Source organism: Nuphar pumila, chromosome 4, assembly GCF_984573655.1.
Source record: "Nuphar pumila chromosome 4, dmNupPumi1.hap1.1, whole genome shotgun sequence".
NCBI lineage: Eukaryota > Viridiplantae > Streptophyta > Magnoliopsida > Nymphaeales > Nymphaeaceae > Nuphar > Nuphar pumila.
In genome coordinates this window covers 145,998,585-146,024,771 of record NC_143252.1, presented here as the reverse complement: position 1 = coordinate 146,024,771, position 26,187 = coordinate 145,998,585, and the positions used below count along the sequence as shown (strand labels likewise).

At 39.2% G+C, this 26,187-nt stretch overlaps 1 protein-coding gene across 1 annotated transcript in view; it reads left to right on the top strand.

Moving 5' to 3' along the window:
• The window catches only part of LOC149841541 (ubiquitin carboxyl-terminal hydrolase 17-like), a 49,081-nt gene that overhangs the window by 10,540 nt on the left and 12,354 nt on the right, over positions 1 to 26,187 (top strand). Inside the window, exons 5-7 of the mRNA XM_090003892.1 lie at positions 23 to 185; positions 378 to 498; positions 607 to 764. Coding sequence (XP_089860018.1) covers positions 23 to 185; positions 378 to 498; positions 607 to 764 — 442 coding nt within the window. The remainder of the gene's footprint in view (positions 1 to 22; positions 186 to 377; positions 499 to 606; positions 765 to 26,187) is intronic.

The following is a 26,187-nucleotide window of genomic DNA, read 5'->3' as shown; positions in this document are numbered from 1 at the left end:
AATTTCTAATGTGTTTCATCAGGCAAAAGAGCAGAATGGTGCTTTGCATGTGAGTTTGAAAATCTTATTCTGAAGTCAACCAAAGCGAAGTTCCCTCTATCCCCAATCAGGATTCTATCCCAGATACACAGCATTGGAAGACACCTTGGTTATGGAAAAGAGGAAGATGCCCATGAGTTCTTGAGGTGAGTCAGAGTCATAGTTTAATTCATTGTTCAATGCTTACATCATCGGACCTGCTCTCCTTTTCCATATTTTGTTGCTCATTGATTTAGATAGTTTATATTTTCAATTTTTCATTGTATCTGCGGTAGGTTATTCTGATCACAATTCACTGCAGTTAACTGTCTGATTTAACTGGTGAGTGACAATGGCAGGTATGCTATTGATGCAATGCAATCAGTATGCCTTCAGGAAGCCGGTGGGAATGTGTCAGGTTCATTAATGGAATTAACAACTCTTTTACAGCTTACATTTGGGGGTTACCTTCGTTCTAATGTATTTTCATGTTCACTCAGACTTATTTTCCAATCTTTTAGTTCCATGTACATTTTTTTCTGAGATTCATAGAACTTAATTGTGAAAGATGATGGATGATCAATGCAGATAAGATGCTTGAACTGCCATGGTAAATCTGTAAGGCATGAAAGGATGATGGATCTAACTGTGGAAATTGATGGCAATATTGGGACTCTTGAAGAAGCACTGAAGCAATTCACAGCTCCTGAGATTTTGGAAGGTGACAATAAGTACCTATGTGAGAGGTTAGTTCATTTTAGTTATGTTTGTTGATCTATTGTCATTTTAAATCTGACGTGGCATAAGTGAGTTGCATATTATTGTTCAGTTTATATTGATTGAGATCTACCGTAGTATAAATCAAACATGTAATCAGAAATATCTGGAGTTTTTAAGGACATATGTATGCAACAAATATGAGTGAGCTTTTGAATCTTGTGTTAGTAGGCATGCAAATGGGTCGGAGTTCTGGCCCAAGCACTGAACCAGATCTGACCCATATTATTGGTTCTGGATGGTATATATATCAGAATACGGTTTGGATCCAAGGGTCTCATTTTTGTAGCCAGATCAGGAATTTTATCATGTGATCCAAGTCAGGCCTGGCTACAGAACCAGGCCCATGTTCAAAAATTGGATCCAGTGTCAGGTCAAGCCCAACCTGACCCATATCTAACCCTTTCGTGTCCCTATGTGTTGTTATCATGAGAAATTCGCATTCCATGAAAACCTTGATAATATCGCGAGATATTCAAAATCTTGCCTAAATTTTGAAAAATCACTTTTTCATTTGTTTACATTTTTTATTTGTATTATATTTTAGATATATTTTATCTAAGAGTTTTTGATATTTTCTGAAAATATGTATCCCCGAGTTTTTATCTTGCCATGGAAAATCGAAAAACGTGATTTGTTACTTTGGTCCACGTTATGCTGGTGCCTGGTCATGAGCTGGGACATGGTTGGCTGGGTAGTTCTCAAGTCTACTCATGCACATTTCTGGGTAATGATCTTGAGAAGAATATCATGCCTGAACACAGAGACCCTTCTGTTTTACTGAAGAGTACCCTGATATTCTGTTGCGTGTTTCCTTTATGGTTTGTGGTGATCTGAGGTCTCAAGGCCCAGACATGACTTGAGACATGGACCTGTGTGACTTGAAGCCAAAGTCCATCACAGATGGTGGAAACATTTAAATACAGCAGCTTGAACCGTCATGAAGCATCAACTGGCTTGCAGAGTCGATTAAGATTGACCCTATTGATAGTGTACTCTCTTTGTTGATTGAGCTTTGTCCTGGTTGAGCTTACATTGTCATCCCTTTTTCCTAAATCTCTAGTGGTCATAGATTTGTTGCAGCTAATGGATAGTCCACTTCTAGATTGTGGCAATTGATAACAGTTTTAGCAGTGAAGGTCCAAAGGTGTGGGCTCTTTGATTCTGGGCGTTCCAGAGCTGTTGGATGGTGCAAACGAGTTGGTGGTTGGCACCACCAGCATGACTCCTATGAAAATGATGGGCTTCACATGATATGGTGGCATGCGTGCACACACACACACACAAAGAATGGAATTTCTTTGGTGAGCTACAATCATACGACTTATTAAAATGCTGTTATTTTCTAACAAAAACTAGAAACTGAAATAGCTACTTTTAGAGTATGTTTGGGGAAGTATCTTGATGTCGATGTGACAAACAGAAATACAATATGAATTCAGATTCACAAAATTTCACTTTTTTTTGACTTATTGAGAATTTCGTGTTTTAATGTGAGACACACACACACACACACACACACACACATTTACATATACTAGATAACCGCCCGTCCTTACAGATGGGGTTCTGAAATGAAGGATACCGGTTTTAAACTTAGAGAGAGATGCATGTTGATGGAAATGTGAACAGCTAACATTCTCACTACATGAACTAACAATGTTACAAATAGTTGGATACAAATAACATGGTATTTGCTCAGTGCCCTCTTGGCAAATTCTGTTGACCTCTAACCTCTTAAAAAGTACAGAAGTGCCCCTATAAATAATTCTATATACACTTGACCATGGGCAGTACAAGAATAGTTATACATATTATACAATCCATATCATACTCTTCAACGCGGACCTAGCCTCACCCCTCCCTAGTGTAATGAGATATTGCGGAAATATAAAGAGTGCATACAAGCACATACAACAATGAAAAAGAGACAATATCACAAGTCCACGAAGGGACTACACAAGCACAAGCCTTTAAGAAGGCAACAATATACAAAGCCTCTTATTGAAAAGAGAGAGAAGCTCTCGAGAATGAAAAAATATACAAGGGGATCACCCCTATTTATACAAAAGGAAGAGGAGAGAGGAGGAGGCAAAATGTCTCAAAAGGGGAGCCAAAAAGGGGGCTCCCATGGAGTCATTGGGAGCCCCCAACGGTCACATTTGTGACCGTTGGGGGCTCCAATGACTCTATGTTGGAGCCCCTTTTTGTTATTTAAAAAATACACAAAATAAAAGGAAAAAAAATAAAAATAAAAAATACATTTAAAAGAATAGTTGTTTTCTAAAACAACTATTGTGAAATTACAAAACTACCCCTATCGGGTATTTTGTAATATACAGAATATATATATATATATATATATATATATATATATATATATATATATATATATATATATATGAGATACATTTTAACACCCCCCCTCAAACTTTACGGGGAGATGACGGAAAGTTTGCCAAGAAGAAACATGAAGCGAGGAGTCGGAAGAGCTTTAGTGAAGAAGTCCGCCAACTGATATTCTGAAGTGACATACGGAAGAGAAATAGTTCCTCGCAAGAATTCGTCACGGACATAGTGGCAATCCATTTCGATATGTTTTGTACGCTCATGAAAAGTATGATTGCTCACAATATAGATGGCACTCTTGTTGTCGCAACAAAGCTTTGAGGCTTCGGTGATATCAACTCCCATGTCTTTAAGCAAACTGCGAAGCCATACAAGTTCCATTGTCGTGGTAGCCATAGCCCGGTACTCAGCTTCAGTGGATGATAGTGAAACTTTCTGCTGCTTCTTGCATCGCCAGGCAATCAAAGAGTCTCCTAAAAAAACACAAAAACCAGTAGTTGAGACTCGATCATTGGGATTACCTCCCCAATCTGCATCAGTATAAGCAAGAAGATTCAAGGAGGAAGAAGAGGATAGAAATAGCCCTTTATTGATGGTATTCCGAATGTAGCGGATGATTCGGAGAACAACACTCATATGCACAGTTGTAGGAGCATGCTGAAATTGGCTAACAGAGTGAACCGCATGAGTGATATCTGGTCTGGTGATAGTTAAATAGGTAAGAGACCCAATGAGTTGTCTGTAAGGTGTAGGATCTTCCAGAAGAACCCCATCCTCCAACCGCAATTTGGCATTAATAACCTCGGGAGTCTCTATTTTCTTTTCATCGGAAATTCCAGACTTAGAGCATATATCTGCAGCAAGCTTCATCTGTGACAAAATATATCCTCTAGGAGAATATGCAACTTCAATTCCAAGAAAATATCTGAGAAAACCTAAGTCAGACATATCAAAATTATTTTTTAACATATTTTTAACATTAATAATACTATTTTGATCATTCCCAGTGATGATCATATCATCAACATAAAGCAACAAAATTACGATACTAGAACCTGTATGTTTGACAAAAAGAGCAGTGTCAGTATAACAAGAGTGAAATCCTAACTTTATCATGATATCACTGAAACGATCATACCAAGCCTTAGGAGCTTGTTTAAGGCCATATAATGCCTTTAAAAGCCGAAGAGTTTGACCTTGCTTAAGATTTATTCCGGGTGGCGGATCCATATAAACTTCTTCACTTAAACTTCCATTTAAAAAAGCATTTTTTACATCAAGTTGATAAATAGGCCATTTTTTGGTTGATGCAACAGCTATTAAAGTCCTAACACTGGTCATTCGAGCTACAGGAGCGAATGTTTCTTCGTAATCAATGCCATATTCTTGGGAGTATCCCTTAGCAACTAATCTAGCTTTATATCGTTCTAAAGAGCCATCGCTTTTAGTTTTAACTTTGAAGACCCAACGACAACCAATAGGTTTTTTGTGTGAGGGTAGATCAACTATTTCCCAAGTATTGGCCTTTTTTAGCGCATCAAGTTCAACTTGCATTGCTTCAACCCAATGAGGTATAGATTTAGCTTGATTATAGTGTGCCGGTTCAAAATAAGAGTGTAAGGTTATTAAACATGCTCGATAGTTGGGAGTTAAGGAATCATAGGATACAAACCTATTTGGAGGTATTGATATTCTAGAAGAATGCCTAACTTGTGGTTCCTCAGTGGATTCAGAGATTTGAGAGTATTTTTTGAGGGCACTAATAGGATTTTCTTGATTTCTTCTTGAGTAAACATTTATATTGGTGTCGCTATCGTGAATATTTATATTAGAATTACTATCATTTGAGGGTGTTATGTCAAGAGGGGATACCTCACGAGAATCATCAATGTTTTCAAGAAAATCTTCTTGTATGTCATCAATAAGATCATATAAGAATATATAGTCAATTTCATTTGTTTCTTCTAGTTTATCAAAACCGTTTTCTTCTTCTAGAAATGTTACATCTTTTGAAATATATAACTTATCATTCTTAAAATCATAACATCTATACCTTTTTGATTTTCACCATATCCTAGAAATACACATTCAATTGCTTTTGGAGATAACTTATCCCTTTTGTGTGATAGGACAAAACATTTGCAACCAAAAATACGAAGACGATTGAAGTCGGGTGAAAATTTAAAGAGTTTTTCATATGGAGAAGCATTTTTTAACTTAGAAGAGGGCATTCTATTGATTAGATAGATTGAGGTTAAGACGGCTTCGGCCCAAAACTTCTTTGGAATATTCTTAGAAATAAGTAATGTTCTAGCGGTTTCAATAATGTGCCTATGTTTCCTTTCCGCTAGGCCATTTTGTTGGGGAGTCCTAGGACATGACTTTTGATGACAAATGCCATTTTGGGTTAAATATTTTTGGAATTCGTGAGATAAGTATTCGCCACCGGAATCGGATCTTAAAATAGATATGTTACTTTGAAATTGATTTTGAACCTTTTTATGAAAATCTTTAAAGAAAGTAAATACTTCCGATTTATGACTAAGGAAATAAATCCAAACATACCGGGTAAAATCATCAATAAACGTGACATAATATGAATAACCTCCTTTAGACATAACCGGAGAAGGCCCCCAAACATCCGAATGCACCAATTCAAAAGGCCTTGATGAAAGAAAAGTTCTAGTTGGAAATTGAATAGACTTCATTTTTCCAAAAATGCAATCTTTGCAATTAATTTATTTTTCCTTACAAAATTTGTTTCCAAAAGGAAATAGATACATTTTGGAATAACTTGGATGACCAAGTCTTTTATGCCAAGTTGCCATGTTTTTTTCTTGGACATAAGAACAAAAAAAGTTTGTAGGGAGATCAAGATGATCCATATAATATAGGTCTCCCTTTCTATGGCCTTGCCCAATCCGCTTCCCGGACCGGAGATCCTGCACAAAGCAACCATTAGATGAGAAAGATATTTCACATCCATGGTCGGCAATTTGAGAAACCGAAAATAGGTTTAAATTTAGTTTAGGAACAACTCTTACTTTTGGAACACAAAAATTTTATGAATCTTTAAAAGAACCAATACTTGAAATTTTTAAAAAGGTTCCATCGGCCGTAGAGACACAAGAGTCCTTTGAATTGGTGCAAACATCAACAAGTGCATTTTCATGAGGGGTCATATGAAAAGAAGCTCCGGAGTCAAGGATCCAAGAATACGTACCGGGTGAAGATGATGAAGCAATAGCCGCACCCGATATGGAGGAAGAAACTTTTAGCATTTGTTGGAGAGCCATAGATATTTGTCCAAGAGTTTCCTTGATGTCATTGTTCTTGCCTTCATCTTCTTTGGTGGTGGTTTCCTCAAGAGAAGCCACTTTAGGTTTGAAGGTTCCAATAAGCTTAGGACAAGCGGGTCTAATGTGACCCGGCTCATTGCAATAATGACACACAATCATTTTTCTTCCTCCATTGTAGTTTCCTTGTTTCCCAAAATGAGGAGGCTTGTAGGTTCTAACATTATTACCCGGTTTGGATACGGCAAGGACTTCATCAACATGCTTACTCATGCCAAGCCTTGTCTCCTCTTGAGTGATTTCGGCAATAGCATCCTCAATAGGAGGAAAAATAGATCTATGGAGAAGTGAAGATCTCACTTGCTCAAATTCGGGACGAAGCCCAAAAAGAAATTGAAACAATCGCTCTTGTTCCATTTGTTTTTGCCTTAAATCAACGTCTTCCATAGAAACCCATTTTGGCTCTAAGAGAGCCAATTCATCCCATAGTGGGTTTAAAGCACTATAATAATCTTGAATGCTAGAATCACCTTGCTTGGTGGTTCTAATCTTTTCTTGCAAGAAGTATGCTCTTGCAAGATCCTTTTGGGTATACATACCCTTCATAAAGGACCAAGCCTCATTGGCTCTACGGAATTTAGCTATATTAGCACATACCTTAAGCTCCATATTATTCATAAACCACGCAAGGATTTTTGCGTGATTGATTTCCCAATCTTCCACTTCCTTTTGATGACTTTCAATGGCCTTGAGGCGAGCATCTCCTTCAAGAGCCTTTTCTTGACCTTCTTCAATCTTCGTGAGCATAAGCTTAGGTTCCGGAACGGAACCCATGACAAAACCCCAAAGCTTCTTCCCTTTGAGATTGTTTTCCATTGCCGATGCCCACATCATATAATTCTTTCCATTGAGCTTGAAAGAGAGGTCGATTTTTGTCTCCATGATGATGCCAAAAAGTGAGAAGATATCTATGGGATATGAAAAAAACACGAACCACACCTTTCCTTCAAGAATCGAGTGGCTCTGATACCATGTAATGAGATATTGCGGAAATATAAAGAGTGCATACAAGCACATACAACAATGAAAAAGAGACAATATCACAAGTCCACGAAGGGACTACACAAGCACAAGCCTTTAAGAAGGCAACAATATACAAAGCCTCTTATTGAAAAGAGAGAGGCTCTCGAGAATGAAAAAATATACAAGGGGATCACCCCTATTTATACAAAAGGAAGAGGAGAGAGGAGGAGGCAAAATGCCTCAAAAGGGGAGCCAAAAAGGGGGCTCCCATGGAGTCGTTGGGAGCCCCCAACGGTCACATTTGTGACCGTTGGGGGCTCCAACGACTCTATGTTGGAGCCCCTTTTTGTTATTTAAAAAATACACAAAATAAAAGGAAAAAAAATAAAAAGAAAAAATACATTTAAAAGAATAGTTGTTTTCTAAAACAACTATTGTGAAATTACAAAACTACCCCTATCGGGTATTTTGTAATATACAGAATATATATATATATATATATATATATATATATATATATATATATATATATATATATATATATATATATATATATATATATATATGAGATACATTTTAACACCTAGTTGGTCATGGATTATGGCGGCAAATCAAGTGAGGCAATGGGCAATGAGAGAGAGAGAGAGAGAGAGAGAGTACATGACAGTAAACTAAAAGAAGTGCAGCTAACCATCTGACATTTGTACACCCATAAAATAACCACACATAGAAACCTAAAAAGACAACTATAAGGAGGCACACACACTTCTAAAATTACCACAGCCATGTAACTAAAAGGACAGACTTTTCACCAGAATGACTGTTATGCCATGCACATTGCATCTTACAATTATTAGAAAGCATACTGTTTAGTGAACAGATCCCAAAATGCCAGATCAACCCAATTTGAGCTTCTTGTCATTTTTTTAAATGATACAAAGCATTACATTTTTGTTCACTCCTTCCCCTCATTGCTCCTCAAGTAGATATATGTGTGTGTGTGTGTGTGTGTGTGTAGCGAGGGACAAAGAGGGATTATATTGTAGATTGATCGTGTTGTGAAAAGCTCAAGTATTATGGACAGAAACTGGAACTGTTGATGTGGTAACTTTGTTACTTTGTTATTACAGATATCTTGACACACTAATTTTGAAGTGTTTTCGAAATGCAAATGCAAACGACTAGCCTTTTAAGTTTTTAACAATCCGCTGATAAGAGAGTTGCAAACTGGTTGTGAACCATGTGTTTTCTTGCATAAGGTCTTCAGGATTCTTCATTAAATTTGTGATTGTTTTGTATTCCATTATCTTATTATTGATGCATCAACGTTTTGCTCTTGGTCAAGTAGCATCTACTTTGTTCTTGGATGAAAGCCGAACTACGACATGGTTTGATTTGCATGTTGAGTAGTTAATGTTAAATTGTATATATTTATATATATGGTGTATGTATATATATAATATATATTTATATATGTGTATTTACATATGTATGTACAAATGTATGTAAATGTGTTATATACATATATGCATATATATATATATTAATATATGTATTTATTTAATTTTCTTTTCTTTATTTATTTATCTAGTTCATTTTGAAGTAGAGGTCCAACTAGTCAACATTTAGTTGACTAGTCTTGGAGCTGTTGGAGCTAGTCCAACAGCTACAAATAGAGCCGTTGGACTACCTCCAACGACTCTATTGAGTCTCCCTTCCCCCTATTCTCTTGTGTATAAATAGGGATTATCCCCTCTCAATGAACACATGCTTTTTGCATGTTGTGGTAAATAAAGAGATTATTTATTTTTAGCTCTCTTGTGGATACCCCTTGTGTGTGTTTTGGTTGTCCTTAGTGGACATTTGTTATACTTGTTCACTTGATTTTTTGGACATATTGTGGTTGTTTGAAAAGCACTTGTTTCCTTACATGGTATCTGAGCAAGGTTCTTGAATCTTGAAGATTACTTGTCTTGTTTTCAGTGCTTATGGAAGCAAGAAGATTTTTTTTTCTTTGGTGGTTCAAGTGTTCATGTGATCGTGCATTTGAAGAAAAGCATGGTTCGTTGGCTTACGTGATATCACTCAAAGTTTGTGGTGTGGGGCTCATGCTAGTTCTTCTCCTTTCCTTTCTCATCTCATCTCTTTTCTCACCTCTTTCTCTCTCTCTCTCTTTTATCCCTTGTAAGTGTTGAGAATAGGTGGTTTTAAGTAAAGTTATTTTATAGTAAGTGGTTTTAAGTAAAGTTATTTTATAGTAAGATGCTATTTGTATTTTTGTTTTTATAATTGGGGCTTTATTGTAATTATGCTTTTAAGCCTCTCTCTATTTAACATTGAGAGAGGCCCTAATATCGATAAGGAGTTCAGAGTTTTTTTGTGCAGCCGTCTCTCTCTCTCTCTCTTCTCTCTCTAGGTCTCGGTTCATTTTCTACATGGTATCAGAGCACAGCCGATCGTGGGAGCGTGATCGACTGTGACGTGGGAACGTGATCGAAGCTCAGCCGATCGTGGGAGCGTGATCGACTGTGACGTGGAATTTTTTTTGATCGAGCGTGATCAAAGCTCGATGTGATCGAGTGTGATCAAGGCTCAGTCGATAGTGAAGGCCATCTTGATCGTGATTACATCTTGATCGTGATCAAACTCCTATCCCATGATTAAAGAAATCAATACCTAATCAGGTCAGCGATGAAAATTAATTTTTTTTTTATCTGATGACAGATCTGGTCATGCTACTAGTCGTGGATGCTTGCTGTGGGTTCGCAGCTCCTTGTTTTTTATTGTTTCGTGACTACCTGTTGGGAGTTTGATTGCTGTTGGCATAGTTTACACTGAACATGTCGTGTGAGATATTGATATCGTTGCTGTTGGGAGTTTGATTGCTGTTGGTACAATCTACTCTGGATATCGTTGCTGTGGGGAGGTTGATTGCTGTTGGTATAATCTGGATATCGTTGCTGTGGACATGTTGTGATTTCAGGTCGTGACTTTCTGCTAATTTTTTTTAGCAGCATCCAACATGTAGTGGTGTTGCTCGTGAAAAAAAAATGAATGACTCATTGTCGAACTGTATATGTCTGGGGAGCTGCCCCTGTTATGAAAAATGTTGCTGCATATGCAGACGTCGTGTTAGTGGTGATTCACTGACGTGCTGAACTACTTTTCTGTTTGTGGGCTGCTGCTCACTACTGTCGTGGGATTTTTTTTTGTTCGTAAGTGAACAACTGCTGCTTGGAATATCAGTTGGTGTGTGAGTGTAACACACGTTTTTTCCCTGTTTAGTTTGGAGACTGTCCACTTTTTTTTTTTAAACCAAAAGTATGGCTGAAACTTCGAAATGTGATTCAAAATTGGAGCATATTGGAGAATATAAGGCATTTGCCAATCCATTTTCGTACGGCTCGTCTGTAAGGTTAAATGAAACTAACTATGCCAGGTGGTCCAGAACATTTATGATGTCGGTATCTGGACATCGTAGAAAACATATCTTGTTGGAAGATGAACCCACTGAAAAGGTGGGAAAATATGTTACCTGGGATGAAGATAATGACATAGTTATGTCATGGATTATGAATAGTGTCGAACCCCATATTGCAGATGGTTTAATTTATTATAATACAGCCAAGCAGATGTGGGACAATCTTCGAGATACATACTCACAAGAGACTAATGTGAGTCGTATCCTACAAGTCGAACAGGAAATATACAATTTACAGCAGGGAGATCAAACCTTGGCCCAGTACTATGCCTCAGTAAAAGCTGCTTTTGAAAGACTTAATACTCACAGACCTCTCTGTTGTTCGAAACAAAAAGATCATCAAGAACAAACTATGGTTGCTAGGTTTCTTACAGGTTTATCTTCAGAATTTTCTGTTGCAAAAGTCCAAATGTTGACTGGTTCGGATGTACCTACTCTTGCTGAGGCATATAACCGTCTAAGCAGACTTGCGATATCTCTTCCACATTCTCAGCCAGGTACTCAGTCATCTGCCTTAGTTGTCTCATATGGTTATGGACGTGGAAATCTTCAGAACATCAGAGGACGAGGTCGTGGACGAGGTGTGGGAGGCAGAGGAAAGCTTCAATGTACATTCTGTGGAAAATCTTGACATTTAGAAGATCGTTGCTGGGATAAGCATGGCCGACCAACCTCCTCTTCATCAAAGTCATATGCTCCTAAAGCTAATACTACTACTTTCGAGGCAACAAAGGCACAAGAAAATATCTCTGCAAGTGACAGTAGTATAACTCTCAGTCGTGCTGAATATGATGAGCTGATAGCTCTTCGTCCTTTGAGTTCTACCTCTCCTGTTGCTGGTGTTGCCTATTCAACCGGGAATCTTCTTCATCCGATTGACCATAAGTGGATTATTGATTCTGGTGCATCCAGACATTTGTGTGGCAATTCCCTTGCTTTTTCAGATCTAAAGGATATTAAGGCTCAGCTTGGAGTCTCATTAGCCGATGGGAGTACCTCCCCGGTTGTTGGTCAGGGAAATATTTCTATATCCTCCTCATTACAGTTGAAAAATGCTCTTCATGCTCCAAAATTTCCTCAAAGTTTACTTTCTGTTAGTTGCCTTGTAAAAGAACAACACTGTAGAGTAATATTTGATCCAATGGGCTGTCATTTTCAGGATTTGCTGACGGGGAAGAAGATTGGTGGAGGCTATGAAGAAAATGGAATCTACTACTTACATCATCCAATGGGTATTGTTCATGCTGCAGTGGAACATTCATTTAGTCCTATTCAGTGGCATCGTCGTCTTGGTCATCCTTCATTGTCACAGCTTCGTTCGGTCTTTCCTCAGATTCCCTCCACCACATCATTTCAGTGTGAAGCATGTCAGCTGGGCAAGCATCATCGAAGTTCGTTTCCTTCGAGTCAGAGTCAGTCTAGTAATAAAGTCTTTGAACTTCTTCATGTAGATGTATGGGGTCCTAGTAAGATTCCTACTAGGACTCAGTGTCAATACTATTTAGTTATTGTTGATGATTTCTCTAAGTTATCATGGGTGTTTTTAATAAAGGAACGATCTGATGTTCCAAATATTATCAAATATTTAATTCTTGAAATAAAAACTCAGTTTGAATCTACTGTCAAGATTGTTCGCACTGACAATGCTCTCGAGTTTAAATCAAAAGGTCTGTTACAATTTTACCAAGATAATGGCATCCAACCCCAAACTTCCTGTGCTTATTCATCTCAACAAAATGGGGTGGCTGAGCGAAAACATAGTCACCTACTTGATGTTGCCAGGACCATTATGATTCAATCAAATGTTCCTGCAGCATACTGGGGAGATGCAATTACAACTGCTTGCTATCTGATCAACCGCATGCCCTCCTCTTCTGTGGGTGATCAAATTCCAATTCATATCCTAAAACCCAATACCCCTCTCTTCTCCCTCTCGCCCAAAGTGTTTGGATGTGTTTGTTTTGTACACAAACTTGGCCCTAACCGTGAAAAATTAGCTGCTCAAGCTACAAAATGCATATTTATAGGTTATCCCAAAAATCAAAAGGGATATCGATGTTATGATCCTACTTCTCGCCGAGAGTATGTCAGTGCGGATGCATCTTTCTTGGAATCCACTCCATATTACTCTAATACCGGTTCCCCGCTGCAGGTTGATCAGCTGAGTCTTGTCCATTACCTATACCTCCTTTTCCCTTGGAATCCGTGTCCTCATTCCAGAACCACACTTCATCATCTTCCAGATATCATAATCCTCCATTGGTATATGTGCGTAGAGATCCACCTCCGCCAGTGCCTCCATCTTCTTATTCCCCTGAGGTAAGTTCTACTGAAAATAATGATCTTCATGATGATGATAACAGGCCGATTGCTCTACGCAAGGGGACAAGACAATGTACCTTATATCCCATATCTCATTTTGTCTCCGAAGCCAGAATTGGAAATCAGATGAAATCTTTTATTTCAACTTTATCTGCTGAAATTATTCCTCTGAACTATCAGCAGGCAGTGCTTGATACTCGCTGGAAGCTGGCTATGCAAGAAGAAATGAATGCCTTAATATCTCAGCATACTTGGGATCTAGTTGATTCCCTAGCAGATGCTGACATTGTTGGATGTAAATGGGTATATACGATAAAGTACAAATCTGATGGTTCAATTGAACGGTACAAGGCCATATTAGTAGCCAAAGGGTATACTCAGACATATGGTATTGATTTCTTTGAAACTTTTTCTCCTGTTGCACGGATGGGTACCATTCGTCTTGTTCTCTCAGTAGCTGTTCAACATGGGTGGAGCCTGTACCAATTAGATGTGAAAAATGCATTTCTATATGGGGACTTATCTAAGACTGGTTACATGCAACAACCTCCGGGATTCGAGGTTGAGGGGGAGTGTCAGAAGGTGTGTAGATTGAAAAAGGCAATTTATGGCTTCAAACAAAGTCCTCGTGCATGGTTTCAGAAGCTGTTTGAAGTAATGTCATGTTTTGGCTTTAATAGGTCAGCAGCAGATCATACACTATTCATAAAGAAAACTAGCTCTGGCATAGTTGTTATGGTGGTATATGTGGATGACATCATTCTTACAGGTGATGATGTGAAAGCTATTGAAGCCACAAAGGCTCATCTTCAAAAACACTTTGTTACAAAAGACCTTGGTTCACTCAGGTATTTTCTGGGTATAGAAGTTGCCAGGAGCCGTGAAGGGATGATTTTGTCTCAACGGAAGTATGTTCTTGACTTATTAAAGGAAACAAGAATGTTGGGAGCTAAACCAACAAATATTCCTATGGACCATAAAGTTCAGTTGTTTGAAGAAGGGTCAAAACTGGTTGATAGCAAAAGCTATCGCTCCCTAGTTGGGAAACTATTGTATGTAACTGTGACCAGGTCGGATATTGCTTTAGCAGTAAGTAAAGTCAGTCAGTTTATGGACAAACCAACTGAGGTACACTGGAATGCAGCTATTATGATTCTCAGATATCTAAAATCTTCTCCTGGAAAGGGGTTATTGTTCCAGAAAGGTGGAACTCTGGATATAGTGGCCTATTCTGATGCTGACTATGCAGGATCTGTAGTAGATAGAAAATCTACCACAGGATTTTGTGTGTTCCTGGGAGACAACTTGATCTCTTGGAGAAGTAAGAAGCAAAATGTGGTTTCTAGGTCAAGTGCAGAATCAGAATATCGGGCTATGGCCCAAACAACTGCTGAATTGATGTGGGTTCGTACTGTTCTTCTTGATCTTCAAGTGAAGGTTTCCTCTCCCATGACCATGATGTGCGATAACAAAGCTGCAACATATATAGCAAACAATCCTATATTTCATGAGAGAACAAAGCACATTGAGGTTGATTGCCACTATGTAAGGGATATGGTTCAAGTGGGTCATATCACTACCAAATATCTAAAGTCGGAAGACCAAGTTGCAGATATGTTCACAAAACCTCTTGCCAGACCAAATTTTTCAAAATGTTGTGACAAGCTGAGCATGATTGATATCTATGCTCCAGCTTGAGGGGGAGTGTTGAGAATAGGTGGTTTTAAGTAAAGTTATTTTATAGTAAGTGGTTTTAAGTGAAGTTATTTTATAGTAAGATGCTATTTGTATTTTTGTTTTTATAATTGGGGCTTTATTGTAATTATGCTTTTAAGCCTCTCTCTATTTAACATTGAGAGAGGCCCTAATATCGATAAGGAGTTATGAGTTTTTTCTGTGCAGCCGTCTCTCTCTCTCTCTCTCTCTCTCTCTTTCTCTCTCTCTCTCTCTCTATCTCTTCTCTCTCTAGGTCTCGGTTCATTTTCTACAGTAAGAATGAATGACAATGAAAAAGTCACCATCATACCCATGAAACTAACTGATACTAACTTTGTAATGTAGTCTTTAATCATGAAGCACCATATTTGGGTAAAAAGGATTGTGGGGACTAGTAGATGGTTCTGATCCTGATCCGGAACCCAAACTAGTCCTCACAAAGGTAGTGAATGAAAAAGAAGTGCCTCTTACGGATGGTGAGAAGGATAAAGCATTAACCACTTATGGGATAAAGTGAAAAGAGTAGAGAATGGGGCATGTCACGATCATGTCTTGGTTAATCAATATCGTGGATATTAAGAAATGGTCTTGCCTCGTGAAGTTTGAGCATGCAAATAAGGCTTGAGAATACCTTAACAATATGTATTCATTTAAGGATATTGCATGTGTGCAATTTGCAAAACAAAGTTTGGACTATGACTCAAAAAGACAAAAGTATTAGAGAATACTATAATTAGTTGTCCAAACTTTGTGAAGGGTTGTCTCTTCTTGAGCCTAAATGGTATTGTGTCGAAGACATAGAGCTTCATAAAAAACAACTTGATGTGAAGCACTTTTATCAATTCATAAATGGATTGAGACTAGAGTTTGAAAGTACCAAATCGACTCTTCTCCATAGAGGTAAAATTTCTTATATTATTGACACTATTAAAGAGTTAAGTATGGAGGAGAATATGCTAAAAGGGCACACTTTGAAGAATGAAGATGACTGTATCCTAGTCGTCTCTAGACTGAGAAACTACATGCGCCCTTACAAACCACCTCATTGGAAACAAGCCATGACTATGAAAACAAACCTCATTGGAAACAAGGCAATGAGTATGACAAGAAAAAGTTATTTGCTATAATTGTCATGAACCATGACACATTAAACCTCAATGTCCGAAGTTTAGAAGGGAGAAAAAAAACATAGCTTTGATCGGTTCTCCACAAGAGTCAAATGACGTAAAAACTCATAATGCACCCGTATCCATGTCTCAATTAATGGAAATCCTCCAACCTCTTCTTAGAGGGACATCTTCTTCAAATGAAACCTCAATTGGAGCTGCAGTTTCATTATTCTCTGATCCTGATAAAACTCCTTGGCTTCTTGATTCTGGTGTTTCTTTTCATATGACCCTCAATAGTAAAATTTTATCTGAATGTCACACCAACTCAAGCGTATTGATGAAACTTTTTCAATAGAGTATTTTTAAGATATATTTTCAGTAAAAATATTTATGCAAACCGTGCATCAAATCATAAAAACCGGTTTACACTAGTGGTGAGGTCCGAGTTGAACTCAGGGAACGGGATAAATACTTTTATACCCCACACAAAACTACTTTTGTTGCCTTGAAAATGAAAATTAATTAATTAACTAAGTAACTATGGAGGACTTACAGAAAAAATAATTAAATGGTTTTATTACAAACTCAATGAATTAAATAAATAAAATAAAATAAAATCCTAAACTAAAATAAAGAGGAAAAGTCTTCAGTACTTGAGCTTTTAGTCCCTTGATTGTCTTTTTCAGTTTTCTTATTCTTGAAGGCTCCCTGAGGGGACCTTTTCGGGACTTCAGAGGGCTATTCGGGGGCTCGTTTTGGGGCTCACCGCACGTCTGCACACTCTCCTGTAAAAAAAAAATACGACACAAAAACATGACAAAAAACTATGAGAAAATCAAAAGTTAGTTTGAAGAAAAATCACAAAACACTAAACAAACTATTAAATAACACTACACTACAGGACAAAATAGCATAACTAACTCTATAACTAACATGAACTAAGTTATTAAACAAATTAACTAAAAGACAAATTAGCATAACAAACAAGAAACAAGTTATGGAATTAACTAAAAACAAATATAAAGAAACACACTTAATCTAATTAACTACCAAGAACATGTGAGCAATATTTAGCAAGAAATAAAGTAATCTAACTTGAAAACTATACTAACCGAATTTACAAGGAAGGTTTAATTAACTAATTAATAAAGCAAACGACAGTTTAATCTATCTAACAAAAATCGATAATTTAGATGCAAGAAAATAAAAATTGGCTAATGTAATTAAATCAACTAATTGAATTATAATTATTCTACCGACATAAAACTAAACCTAAACGAATTTAATTGCTAAGAAAAATAGATTTAATATTGAATTAAAATTAACTAATGAAAAGAAATTTAATACCACCTAAATCGGCTAAAACAAGAGTTCTACCTAAAAAGATAATTGAGCAATTAAATTAAAATCTAAATACCGAAATTAAAAAATTCTTAAATTGAAATACTTTTAACTAACTAATGAAATAATAAATAAATTTAACCTACTCAGCTAAATAATAAAATGAAATAATTTAAAACTAATTAATTAAGTCTACTCCTACTGATTTCTAATGGAAGGAAATAATGATTTAACATTAATGAAAACTAAACTAACTAATCTAACATGCTGAAAACAATAAAGGACATGCTTGATTTAACATATAAACTGAATTATAAATATAAACATGCATGAAGATTAAATCTAATTATCATAAATCATAAATTAACTAAAAATTTACAAAAACCCTAATCGGCTAACATTATTAATTCTAATCTAAGTTTAATTGAACTAATTTATAAAAATAAACTAATTAACTAACAAAGACAGCATATGACGTGAATCAAAATTATGAACTAAATAAAAATATGGCTATCTACTTGGCATGCAAATCAAGAAACACGCTAACACTAGACTATTCTAGATTATATATATATATATATATTTATTATTTTTATATATTTTCAAATGCAAGAAATAAACTAAACTAAACTAAATGTAAGAAATATGCAATGATATGATAAATGCCATGCATAAACTAAAACTACGGAGATGGGAGAAGAAGCAAACAATGCTATTTACCTTTGATGGAAGGGTTGAGAAAAAGAAGATGGCTTTTCCATTGCGATCCAACGAATCTCCACTCTCTCTTCGACGATGAGGGCAAGAAGAACCGGTGATAACGAGGTTTAGAGGAAAGAGTGAATATGAAATAGAAGAAGGAAGAATATGGTAGGCAACTGGTTGAGAAGAGAACAAGAGGAAAAAGAGGTAGAGAGGAGAGAGAGAGGGGGGGGGGGCACAAAAGGCTAGAGGGAAAAATGTCCCCCTATTCTCAAACATAACTATTTATAGTCTTCTAATTAGTTTTTTAGAAATTCTTTCAAAAAGAGTCCATAAAATTTTCAATATTTCCAAAGACCTCTTTCTAAAAATATTTTTTAAAAACTTAATTATTTTGTTCAAAATACTCCAAAGAGGCTCAATTTACTCAAATTATACTTTGATGAAAAACTATGAAAACCTTTGCTAACAAGCATTTTTAAGCATTTATCACTCATGATCATGAATGAAAATGTATGAAATTTTTCTTAAAAATTATGCATGGTCAAATTCCCTCGTGCTTATCGTTTGCTAGTCCTCGAGCAAACTGGCCTAACAAAAAGCAAAAGACAAACTAAAAAGAACAAAACCTATCTCACTTTCGTAGGAATCACGGTTGCATTGCAAAAAGCCCTTTAAACCCCTGGGTTACCCTAGTGTACGAGTAAGGTCTCGTGAGTGTTTGCAGTGATGCTACCCATAAACATCTCTGTCATGTATGCATAAAGATTTCAATTCAAGAAGTATTAGGCAACTAAGGATTTTGTTTTCACAAATATTTTATGTCATTACACTTTCAAAACATAATTAGAGCATTTTACATGCCACCACAGAGTAAAACTTTTTCTTTTACTTTTTTAAATATCTCAATCATTTATGCTTTATTATCAGAAAATCAAATATATACATGTCATTATTTATTTCTCCTTGTATGTTTTCTACACAAGTTTTTTCAATACTTGTTCCTAAGCAATGAATTTTTTCTTTTGTGCTCTTTTTTTTTCTTTCTAGATTTTCGATTTTCCACACTTTTTCTTTCTTTTTGTTGAGCACTATATCAAATTTTCAGTTTTCGTGACCCGTGTAACGAGCTTTGAGTCAGTGACTCCCAGGCCAGATGACCTTAGGTCACCCGATACAAAGTATCCCTCAGACTTAATTGCTCGAGTCACTAAACCTTCCATTTTCGTAGTTTTACGTATAACTTACTTGTCATGTGCAAATGTAACGGGTTTTCGAGGCGGTAGCTCCCAAACCAGATGACTTTAGGGCACCAGGTGTAAACACCCCTCAGGCTTTACTTGCTCGAACGAAATAGGCCACATATATTAACTTAGACAAAGAAGTGATTTCCTTCATCATCCTTTTCGACATGAGAATCTATCGCCATTTACTACTGGGTAATACAATGAGATCAAACAACTAAACGCATATTCTTTTTAATGTTGTTCATTTGCTTAGTTTTTCAAAAGTAAATTGTGCAGATTCATACTCGTGATTCAAAATAAACTCTAACATGAATCTATCGCCATTTCTTTAAAATCCATATAAATAATCATGTTTTTCTAGATCAGTGTCAGAATTTTTTTGTGGGGCTTAAAAATTCTCTAAAAACGTTAGATTATGTAAAGCATTTATATAAGTCAAACTCATTCCTTAAAAACCTAATTTTTACGAGTTTTCATCAATGTGCAAGTACAAAGATAAAAAAAACTTTGGGTGTGCAAACTATACTCTCCCCCGTGCTTGAATGACACTGTCCTCAGTGACACTCTCCCATGCTTGCATGAAACTATATGAATATACATGAGAAACAAAAGAAATAAGAGGAAAGTAATAGAAGTCACCTGATCCGCACTGTGGAATCTTACCTGATGCTGCCCTGAACTGGCTCTGTAGAGATTCCACCTATCTCAATGTTTACAACACATAAAAATACACAAAATGCAATGCATACATGATCTAACATTCATGCTCAGGAATGATGCAGCGAGGTATCAGCTTTCACGAGCACTTGAATGCTGAAAAAAAGAGAGCACGACTCCCACGTCGTGCGATGTGTAGAAAATAAATTGACTGACCACCAAAAACGATGGTATTGGTTTTTATTTTAGTGAAAACTTCAAGTGAACAATGGAATGGACCTTAACGAATGGGAATAATAAATAATGACAATGAAAAGGAAAACAATAATCCAAGGGAAAACTGCTGAAGGGATAATTCGAAAACATAAAATAAAGGTTGCTGTCATCCAAAAGAATTCTCTACTCCACGCAACCCTAGAATAGGGGTTTTAAAAGGGGTCAACTGGATCTGGGTCTCGGGTCTGGTCCTGGATCCGAGACGTCTTCTCATTGTTGCTGGACCTGGGACGCTTGAACCTGTGTTCGTCTGGAATAAGTACGTAGGGGTATATCATCCCTGCACCTTGGTCCCATGATCTGGGTCGGATCCACTACATAGGTTCGATCCTCAATCTCATCGTGCAGGTCTGGTCCCCTGCTTGGGTCAGGTTGTATGGATCTGAGTCGATCCTGCCCTGCATCATTCTCCCCTGGTTGGGAAGAAGTCGGCTCTGACGACTTGTTGTCTCCACAGTAAGCATATAGATCAGACACATTGAAGATAGGCGAAATGTGTCAATCTTCGGGCAGTTCAAGGAGGTAGGCATTCAGGCTCAATCGCCGAAGAATCTTGAAAGGGTCATATTTCTTAGGACTCAACTTGCCATAAGTACCCACTGAAAAACGCTCAGGACGCAGGTAAACCCATACTAACTGACCGACTTGGAACTGGACATCTTGACGACCTTGGTCTACGAAAGCTTTGTAGGCTTCATAGCTTTCAATAAGTTTGGCTCGGACCTGTCTGTGGATATCACATGTACTCAACGACATCAAATGCGTCTGGGGCTGGGTCTAGGAGACTGGACACAGGTGCTTGATCTATTACATGGGTTGGTGACCGTTCATAAACTATCTGAAAAGGAAACTTGCCCGTGGACCTATTGACGAAACTGTTATATGCAAACTCGGCTTACGGCAAGACCAGGTCTCATGTTTTGACATTCTCTCCAACTAGACTCCTTAGCAAGTTCCCTAGGGTGCGGTTCATGACTTCGGTTTGACCATCGGTTTGTAGGTGGTATGCACTACTGAAATGGAGCTTGGTTTTCAATAAGGCCCATAACGATTTTCAAAAATGACTCATAAAGCGCATGTCACGATTTGAGGTGATCGTGTGAGGCAATCCATGAAAGCGGGCCACGTCCTTGAAGTAGTACGAGGCTACTAACGAGGCATCGATGGTTCGCTTACAAGGGACAAAGATAACCATCTTGGAAAATCGGTCAACCACAACTAAGATGAAATCAAAACGACGCGAGGTTCTGGGAAGACCTACAATAAAATCCATGGACACATGTTCCCAAGGCCACTCAGGGATGGGCAACAGAGTATACAAACCACTATTCTGACGTCGACCCTTGGACACCTGACACACTCGACAACTCTGAACAAACTTGACAATATCTTTGCGCATTTTGGGCCAAAAGTAGCGTTCGTCTAATAGAGTGAACATCTTATCATGTCCAAAATGCCCAGCTAGTCCCCCTTCATGTAACTCGGAAATCAATTGAAGTCTAAGAGACAAGGTAGGCATACATAACTTATTACCTCGAAAGAGGTAACCGTTATGTATACTGAACCGTGGGTCAGTTGTGCTATCAGGGGAGAGGCACCTTTCCTAGACCTGCTGGAAATCAGGGTTTGTCGGGTACAACTCCTTGCACTGCTCGAACCCAATGACCTGTACTGACATAGTCATCAAAAGACTATTCTTCCTGCTAAGTGCGTCAGTTACCTTGTTCAGAGTACCTGATTGATGGCGAATAGTGAAGGTTTACTCTTGCAAGAAGCTGACTCACTTGGCATGTCTAGCACTCAACTTCTTTTGACTATTCAAATACTTCAACGCCTCATGATTCGTATACAAGATGAACTTCTTATAAATGAGGTAATGCCTCCAATAACGAAGGGCTTGTACAACGACATAGAACTCTACATCATAAGTGGAGTACTAGCACCTGACTTGAGTTCGTTTTTCACTAAAGAAAGCAATGGGGCTGCGATTCTGACTCAAGACTGCACCGATTCCCACTTTAGAGGCATCACACTCAACCTCAAAGACTGCGCTAAAATGAGGAAGGGCTAAGACGGGGGCACTAGTCATTTTCTCTTTGATGAGCGTGAAGGCTTTTCCCGCATCAGACGTCCAATGGAAACTAGTACCCTTTAGGCAGTCCGTGATAGGGGCCATGAGGGTCCTGAAGTTTCTCACAAAACGATGGTAGAAAGTGGCTAACCCGTGGAACCTACGGATCTCTCCTATAGTCTTTGGATAGGCCATTCTACAATCGCACGGACTTTAGTGGGATCCGCCTTAACTCCATCAGACGACACAATAAAACCCAAGAATATTACACTTGACGTCATAAACTCACACTTTTTGGCATTGACATACAACTTTTCCCTCTTTAAAATCTCTAAGACCTGACGCAAATGACTCAAATGATCGGACAAGGACGAGCTATAAATCAAAATGTCATAAAAATATACAACGAAAAACTTCCCTATGCAAGGACGCAACACGTGGGTCATCATGTTCATGAAAGTACTTGGGGCATTTGATAACCCAAATGGCATGACTAATTACTCATACAATCCATCACGTGTCTTGAATGCTGTTTTCTACTCATCTCCCTCTCGGATATGGATTGGTGGTACCCATTTTTTAAGTCAATTTTGGAGAAAATAGAGGCACCGACCAACATATCAAACATATCATCCAACCGAAGAATGGGAAAACGATACTTGACAATGATGCGATTGATCGCTCTACTGTCAACACACATGCGCATGGACCCATCTTTCTTAGGAGTGAGCAGGGCGGGCACTGCGCAAGGGCTCACACTCTCACAAATAAAACCCTTTTGCAATAACTCTTGAACCTGCCTCAACAACTCGACATGCTTGGATGGGTTCATGTGATACGCGGGGAGGTTAGGTAAACTCGATCTCGGGACAAGATCGATGGCATGCTGTACCACCCTCATCGAAGGTAGACCATCGGGAAGGTCGTCTGGCATAATATCGTGAAACTCCTCAATAAGGGGCGTGATGTCCGCAGGAACGGGCAACGACATACTCATAGACGGCTTATCCACCAGGGCATAACAATAACCATCCTCCTTACAATGGCTCAAGAAAGTCCGATATGATAGGCCCGCGAGCTAAGGAACTCACTCAGGCTTATCAAAGTGGGAAAACCGGTCTCCTTGATAGGGAGAAGGATTATTTTATGACCCTTAAAAATAAAGGAGTATGTGTTCCTACGACCATCATGAATGGTCTTGCGATCAAACTGCCAGGGACGTCCCAAAAGAATGTGACACGCACTCATAAGGGCTACATCACACCACACTTCATCGTGGTAATGCTCCCCCATAAAGAACTGAACTAGACAACGTTGGGTTATGAGAACCTTGTTTCCTCTCTTGAACCATGCCATCTTGTATGGTTGGGACAATTTCTCCGTTTTCAAGTTCAGGGTGGACACGACACTCTCAGACACCATATTCTCACACGCCCCAGTATCAATTATAACATCACATGTATGCCCCTCACAGTTGCACCAGGTTTTAAAAATGTTATTCTGCAACCATTTTGCAGGGGTCGACTCTTGGGGTGTGGTCAAAATATGACGGATAGACAATAAATTTTTGACGTTACCGTCGAACTCTACGACTTTCCTCTCATCATCTCCTTCAACCAACGACTGACCCTCACTCCCACTATCAGACACTGACTCAACAATACCTCGACAAAATGGACGTTCTTGCTCACGGTGAGGCATTTGGACGCAACATGTTCTAACTCCTGACACCTAAAACAACGGATGGTAGACTCACTAGGCTTGGCCTTGGATCTGGTATGGTATGCGGGTCCGGACTGGTCAAGCTTGCTAGAGTCTACTTTTGGGGTGGACTTGGAGTCTTCCTTTCTAGGGGAACTCGCTCCCCTAGTTGGGAAACTCGACTTGGGTCGACTGAACTAGTCACTGCGGGATACTCTATATTCCTGCCTCCTTTTCAGTTTTTCCTCCACATTCCTGGCATAACTGTTTGCCTAATTTAATGACTTAACTGTGACACAACTGAAATCATCATAAATAGCATGACAAAGACCAAAAATATACCTCGTGACCTGCTGGCGGGCGGTATCCTCGATCTGCACTCACAGGGATAGACGATGAAACTCAGCAGTGTACTCCTCCACAGTATGGGTGCCTTGACACAGGGTCAGGTACTCCTTGTAGGCTCTCTCAGCGTGGTCTGAAGGCACGAACTTTGACTGCATCAATCTCTGCATCTCCTCCCATGTCTGTATGCGCTCTAGTCCCTGCCGCTCCCTCGACCTCTGCAACTCAACCCACCATGTCTGCGTTAGGCCTCTCAACCGGGTGGACGCTAGAGAGACGCGACGGTGCTCAGCTATAGTGTGATAGTCTAAGAAAAACTATACATCATAGGCCCAGTCGAAGAACTGCTCTGCATCGAATCGTCCTGCGAACTCCGGAAGGTTTAGCTTCACCCCGTAGGTGGAGGGGTGCTCTGGTGCTCTCTGTTGACGAGTCTCCAACATTTCTGCAAGATACTCGTTCCAGAAAGCGTCATCATCCAACACTACTTCATCACCATCTTCACGGTACTGCTTGCCTGGAGGCTGGTGCTGACGAACTCCCATGATATGTGGTCGACGCTCAGGTCGCGTCGGTCTCTGCTGAATCTGCATGGCGTATGCTGGAAACTGCCTTGGTCTGGCTCGCCCCTGGGTGGGAACCATCTGTGGTCGGCATTGTGGCACCGATATGACTGGATGTCCTACTAAAGGTGGGAAGGTTGGTCGGATCTCGGGCTCTAGGTGGGTAGGAACGGGATAATATGGGTTTGGATTATGGGTTGGGTTAGGGTAGAGGTAGTGGGTCAGGTATGATACTGGGTTCTGGTACGGGTATTGGGTTTGGTTGGTATAGTGCTGGAATGATTCATCCGATTGGATCTGGATCGGGTCAAGTCCTAAACTATTCGTCGGACCCAAAATAAGGTAGGTAGGATCATGGATCGAGTTGTCGTGTAAAAGGGCCTGGTTAGAACTTGATCCTTGATCCATAACAGGATGAGTCTGGCTTTGACCTGGCTCAAATTCAAACTAGAGCTCCGTCCGGGTCCGATATAGGTTTAGGTCGGTATTGGATCTATTTTGGGGCTCAAAAGTAGTGGGTTGGGTCTGATTCGGGGCGAACAACGAACCGAACCCAACTGGGTAGGTCGGGTAGCGGTCTTCGAGACTCAGACCCGCTCCTTGGGACCCAAAGGATGGTTCCCGTGATCCGGGTCTGGGTCCCGTTGTCACAAAGTCCGGTTCGGACCCTCTCGGGTTCGGACCCATCCACACGGATCCATTACCCCCTGCACGCTGGTGGGCTGCTGCAATGCCCCCATGCGTAGGCTCGGGAAAGTGGGTCTGATCAACCCTTGCTGGGGCTGACGCTGCTGTGCACCAGCAGCCTGGCCAAGGGCCACGCTCGGGCCCGGCAGACCGTGCTTGGCCTACGGGCCCGTGATCGCGGCTCGCAGTCGGGCCTGCGTATGCAGGCCAACGTTGGAGGGGCCGTCAACGACCATTTGGGTCGGCTGAATGACGCCACTAGCTGGATCTGCAACGACCCCCATGATGGTGTTCGAAAAAGGTACCGATTGCAAAGAATGGACGTGACCCGCATCCTTGTGCAAGGTCACCTCGACGCCCTCACATCGCGCAGCACGTTGAAGGTTTAGTTGGGCTGGATCGATGGCTGCGGCATCTGCAGGATTGACTGCACCCTTACTTAACTTGTGCACTTGCATCGTGTGCGCTTCTATCGGCGATTCAAGAATGCCAATCCGCTTCTCAAT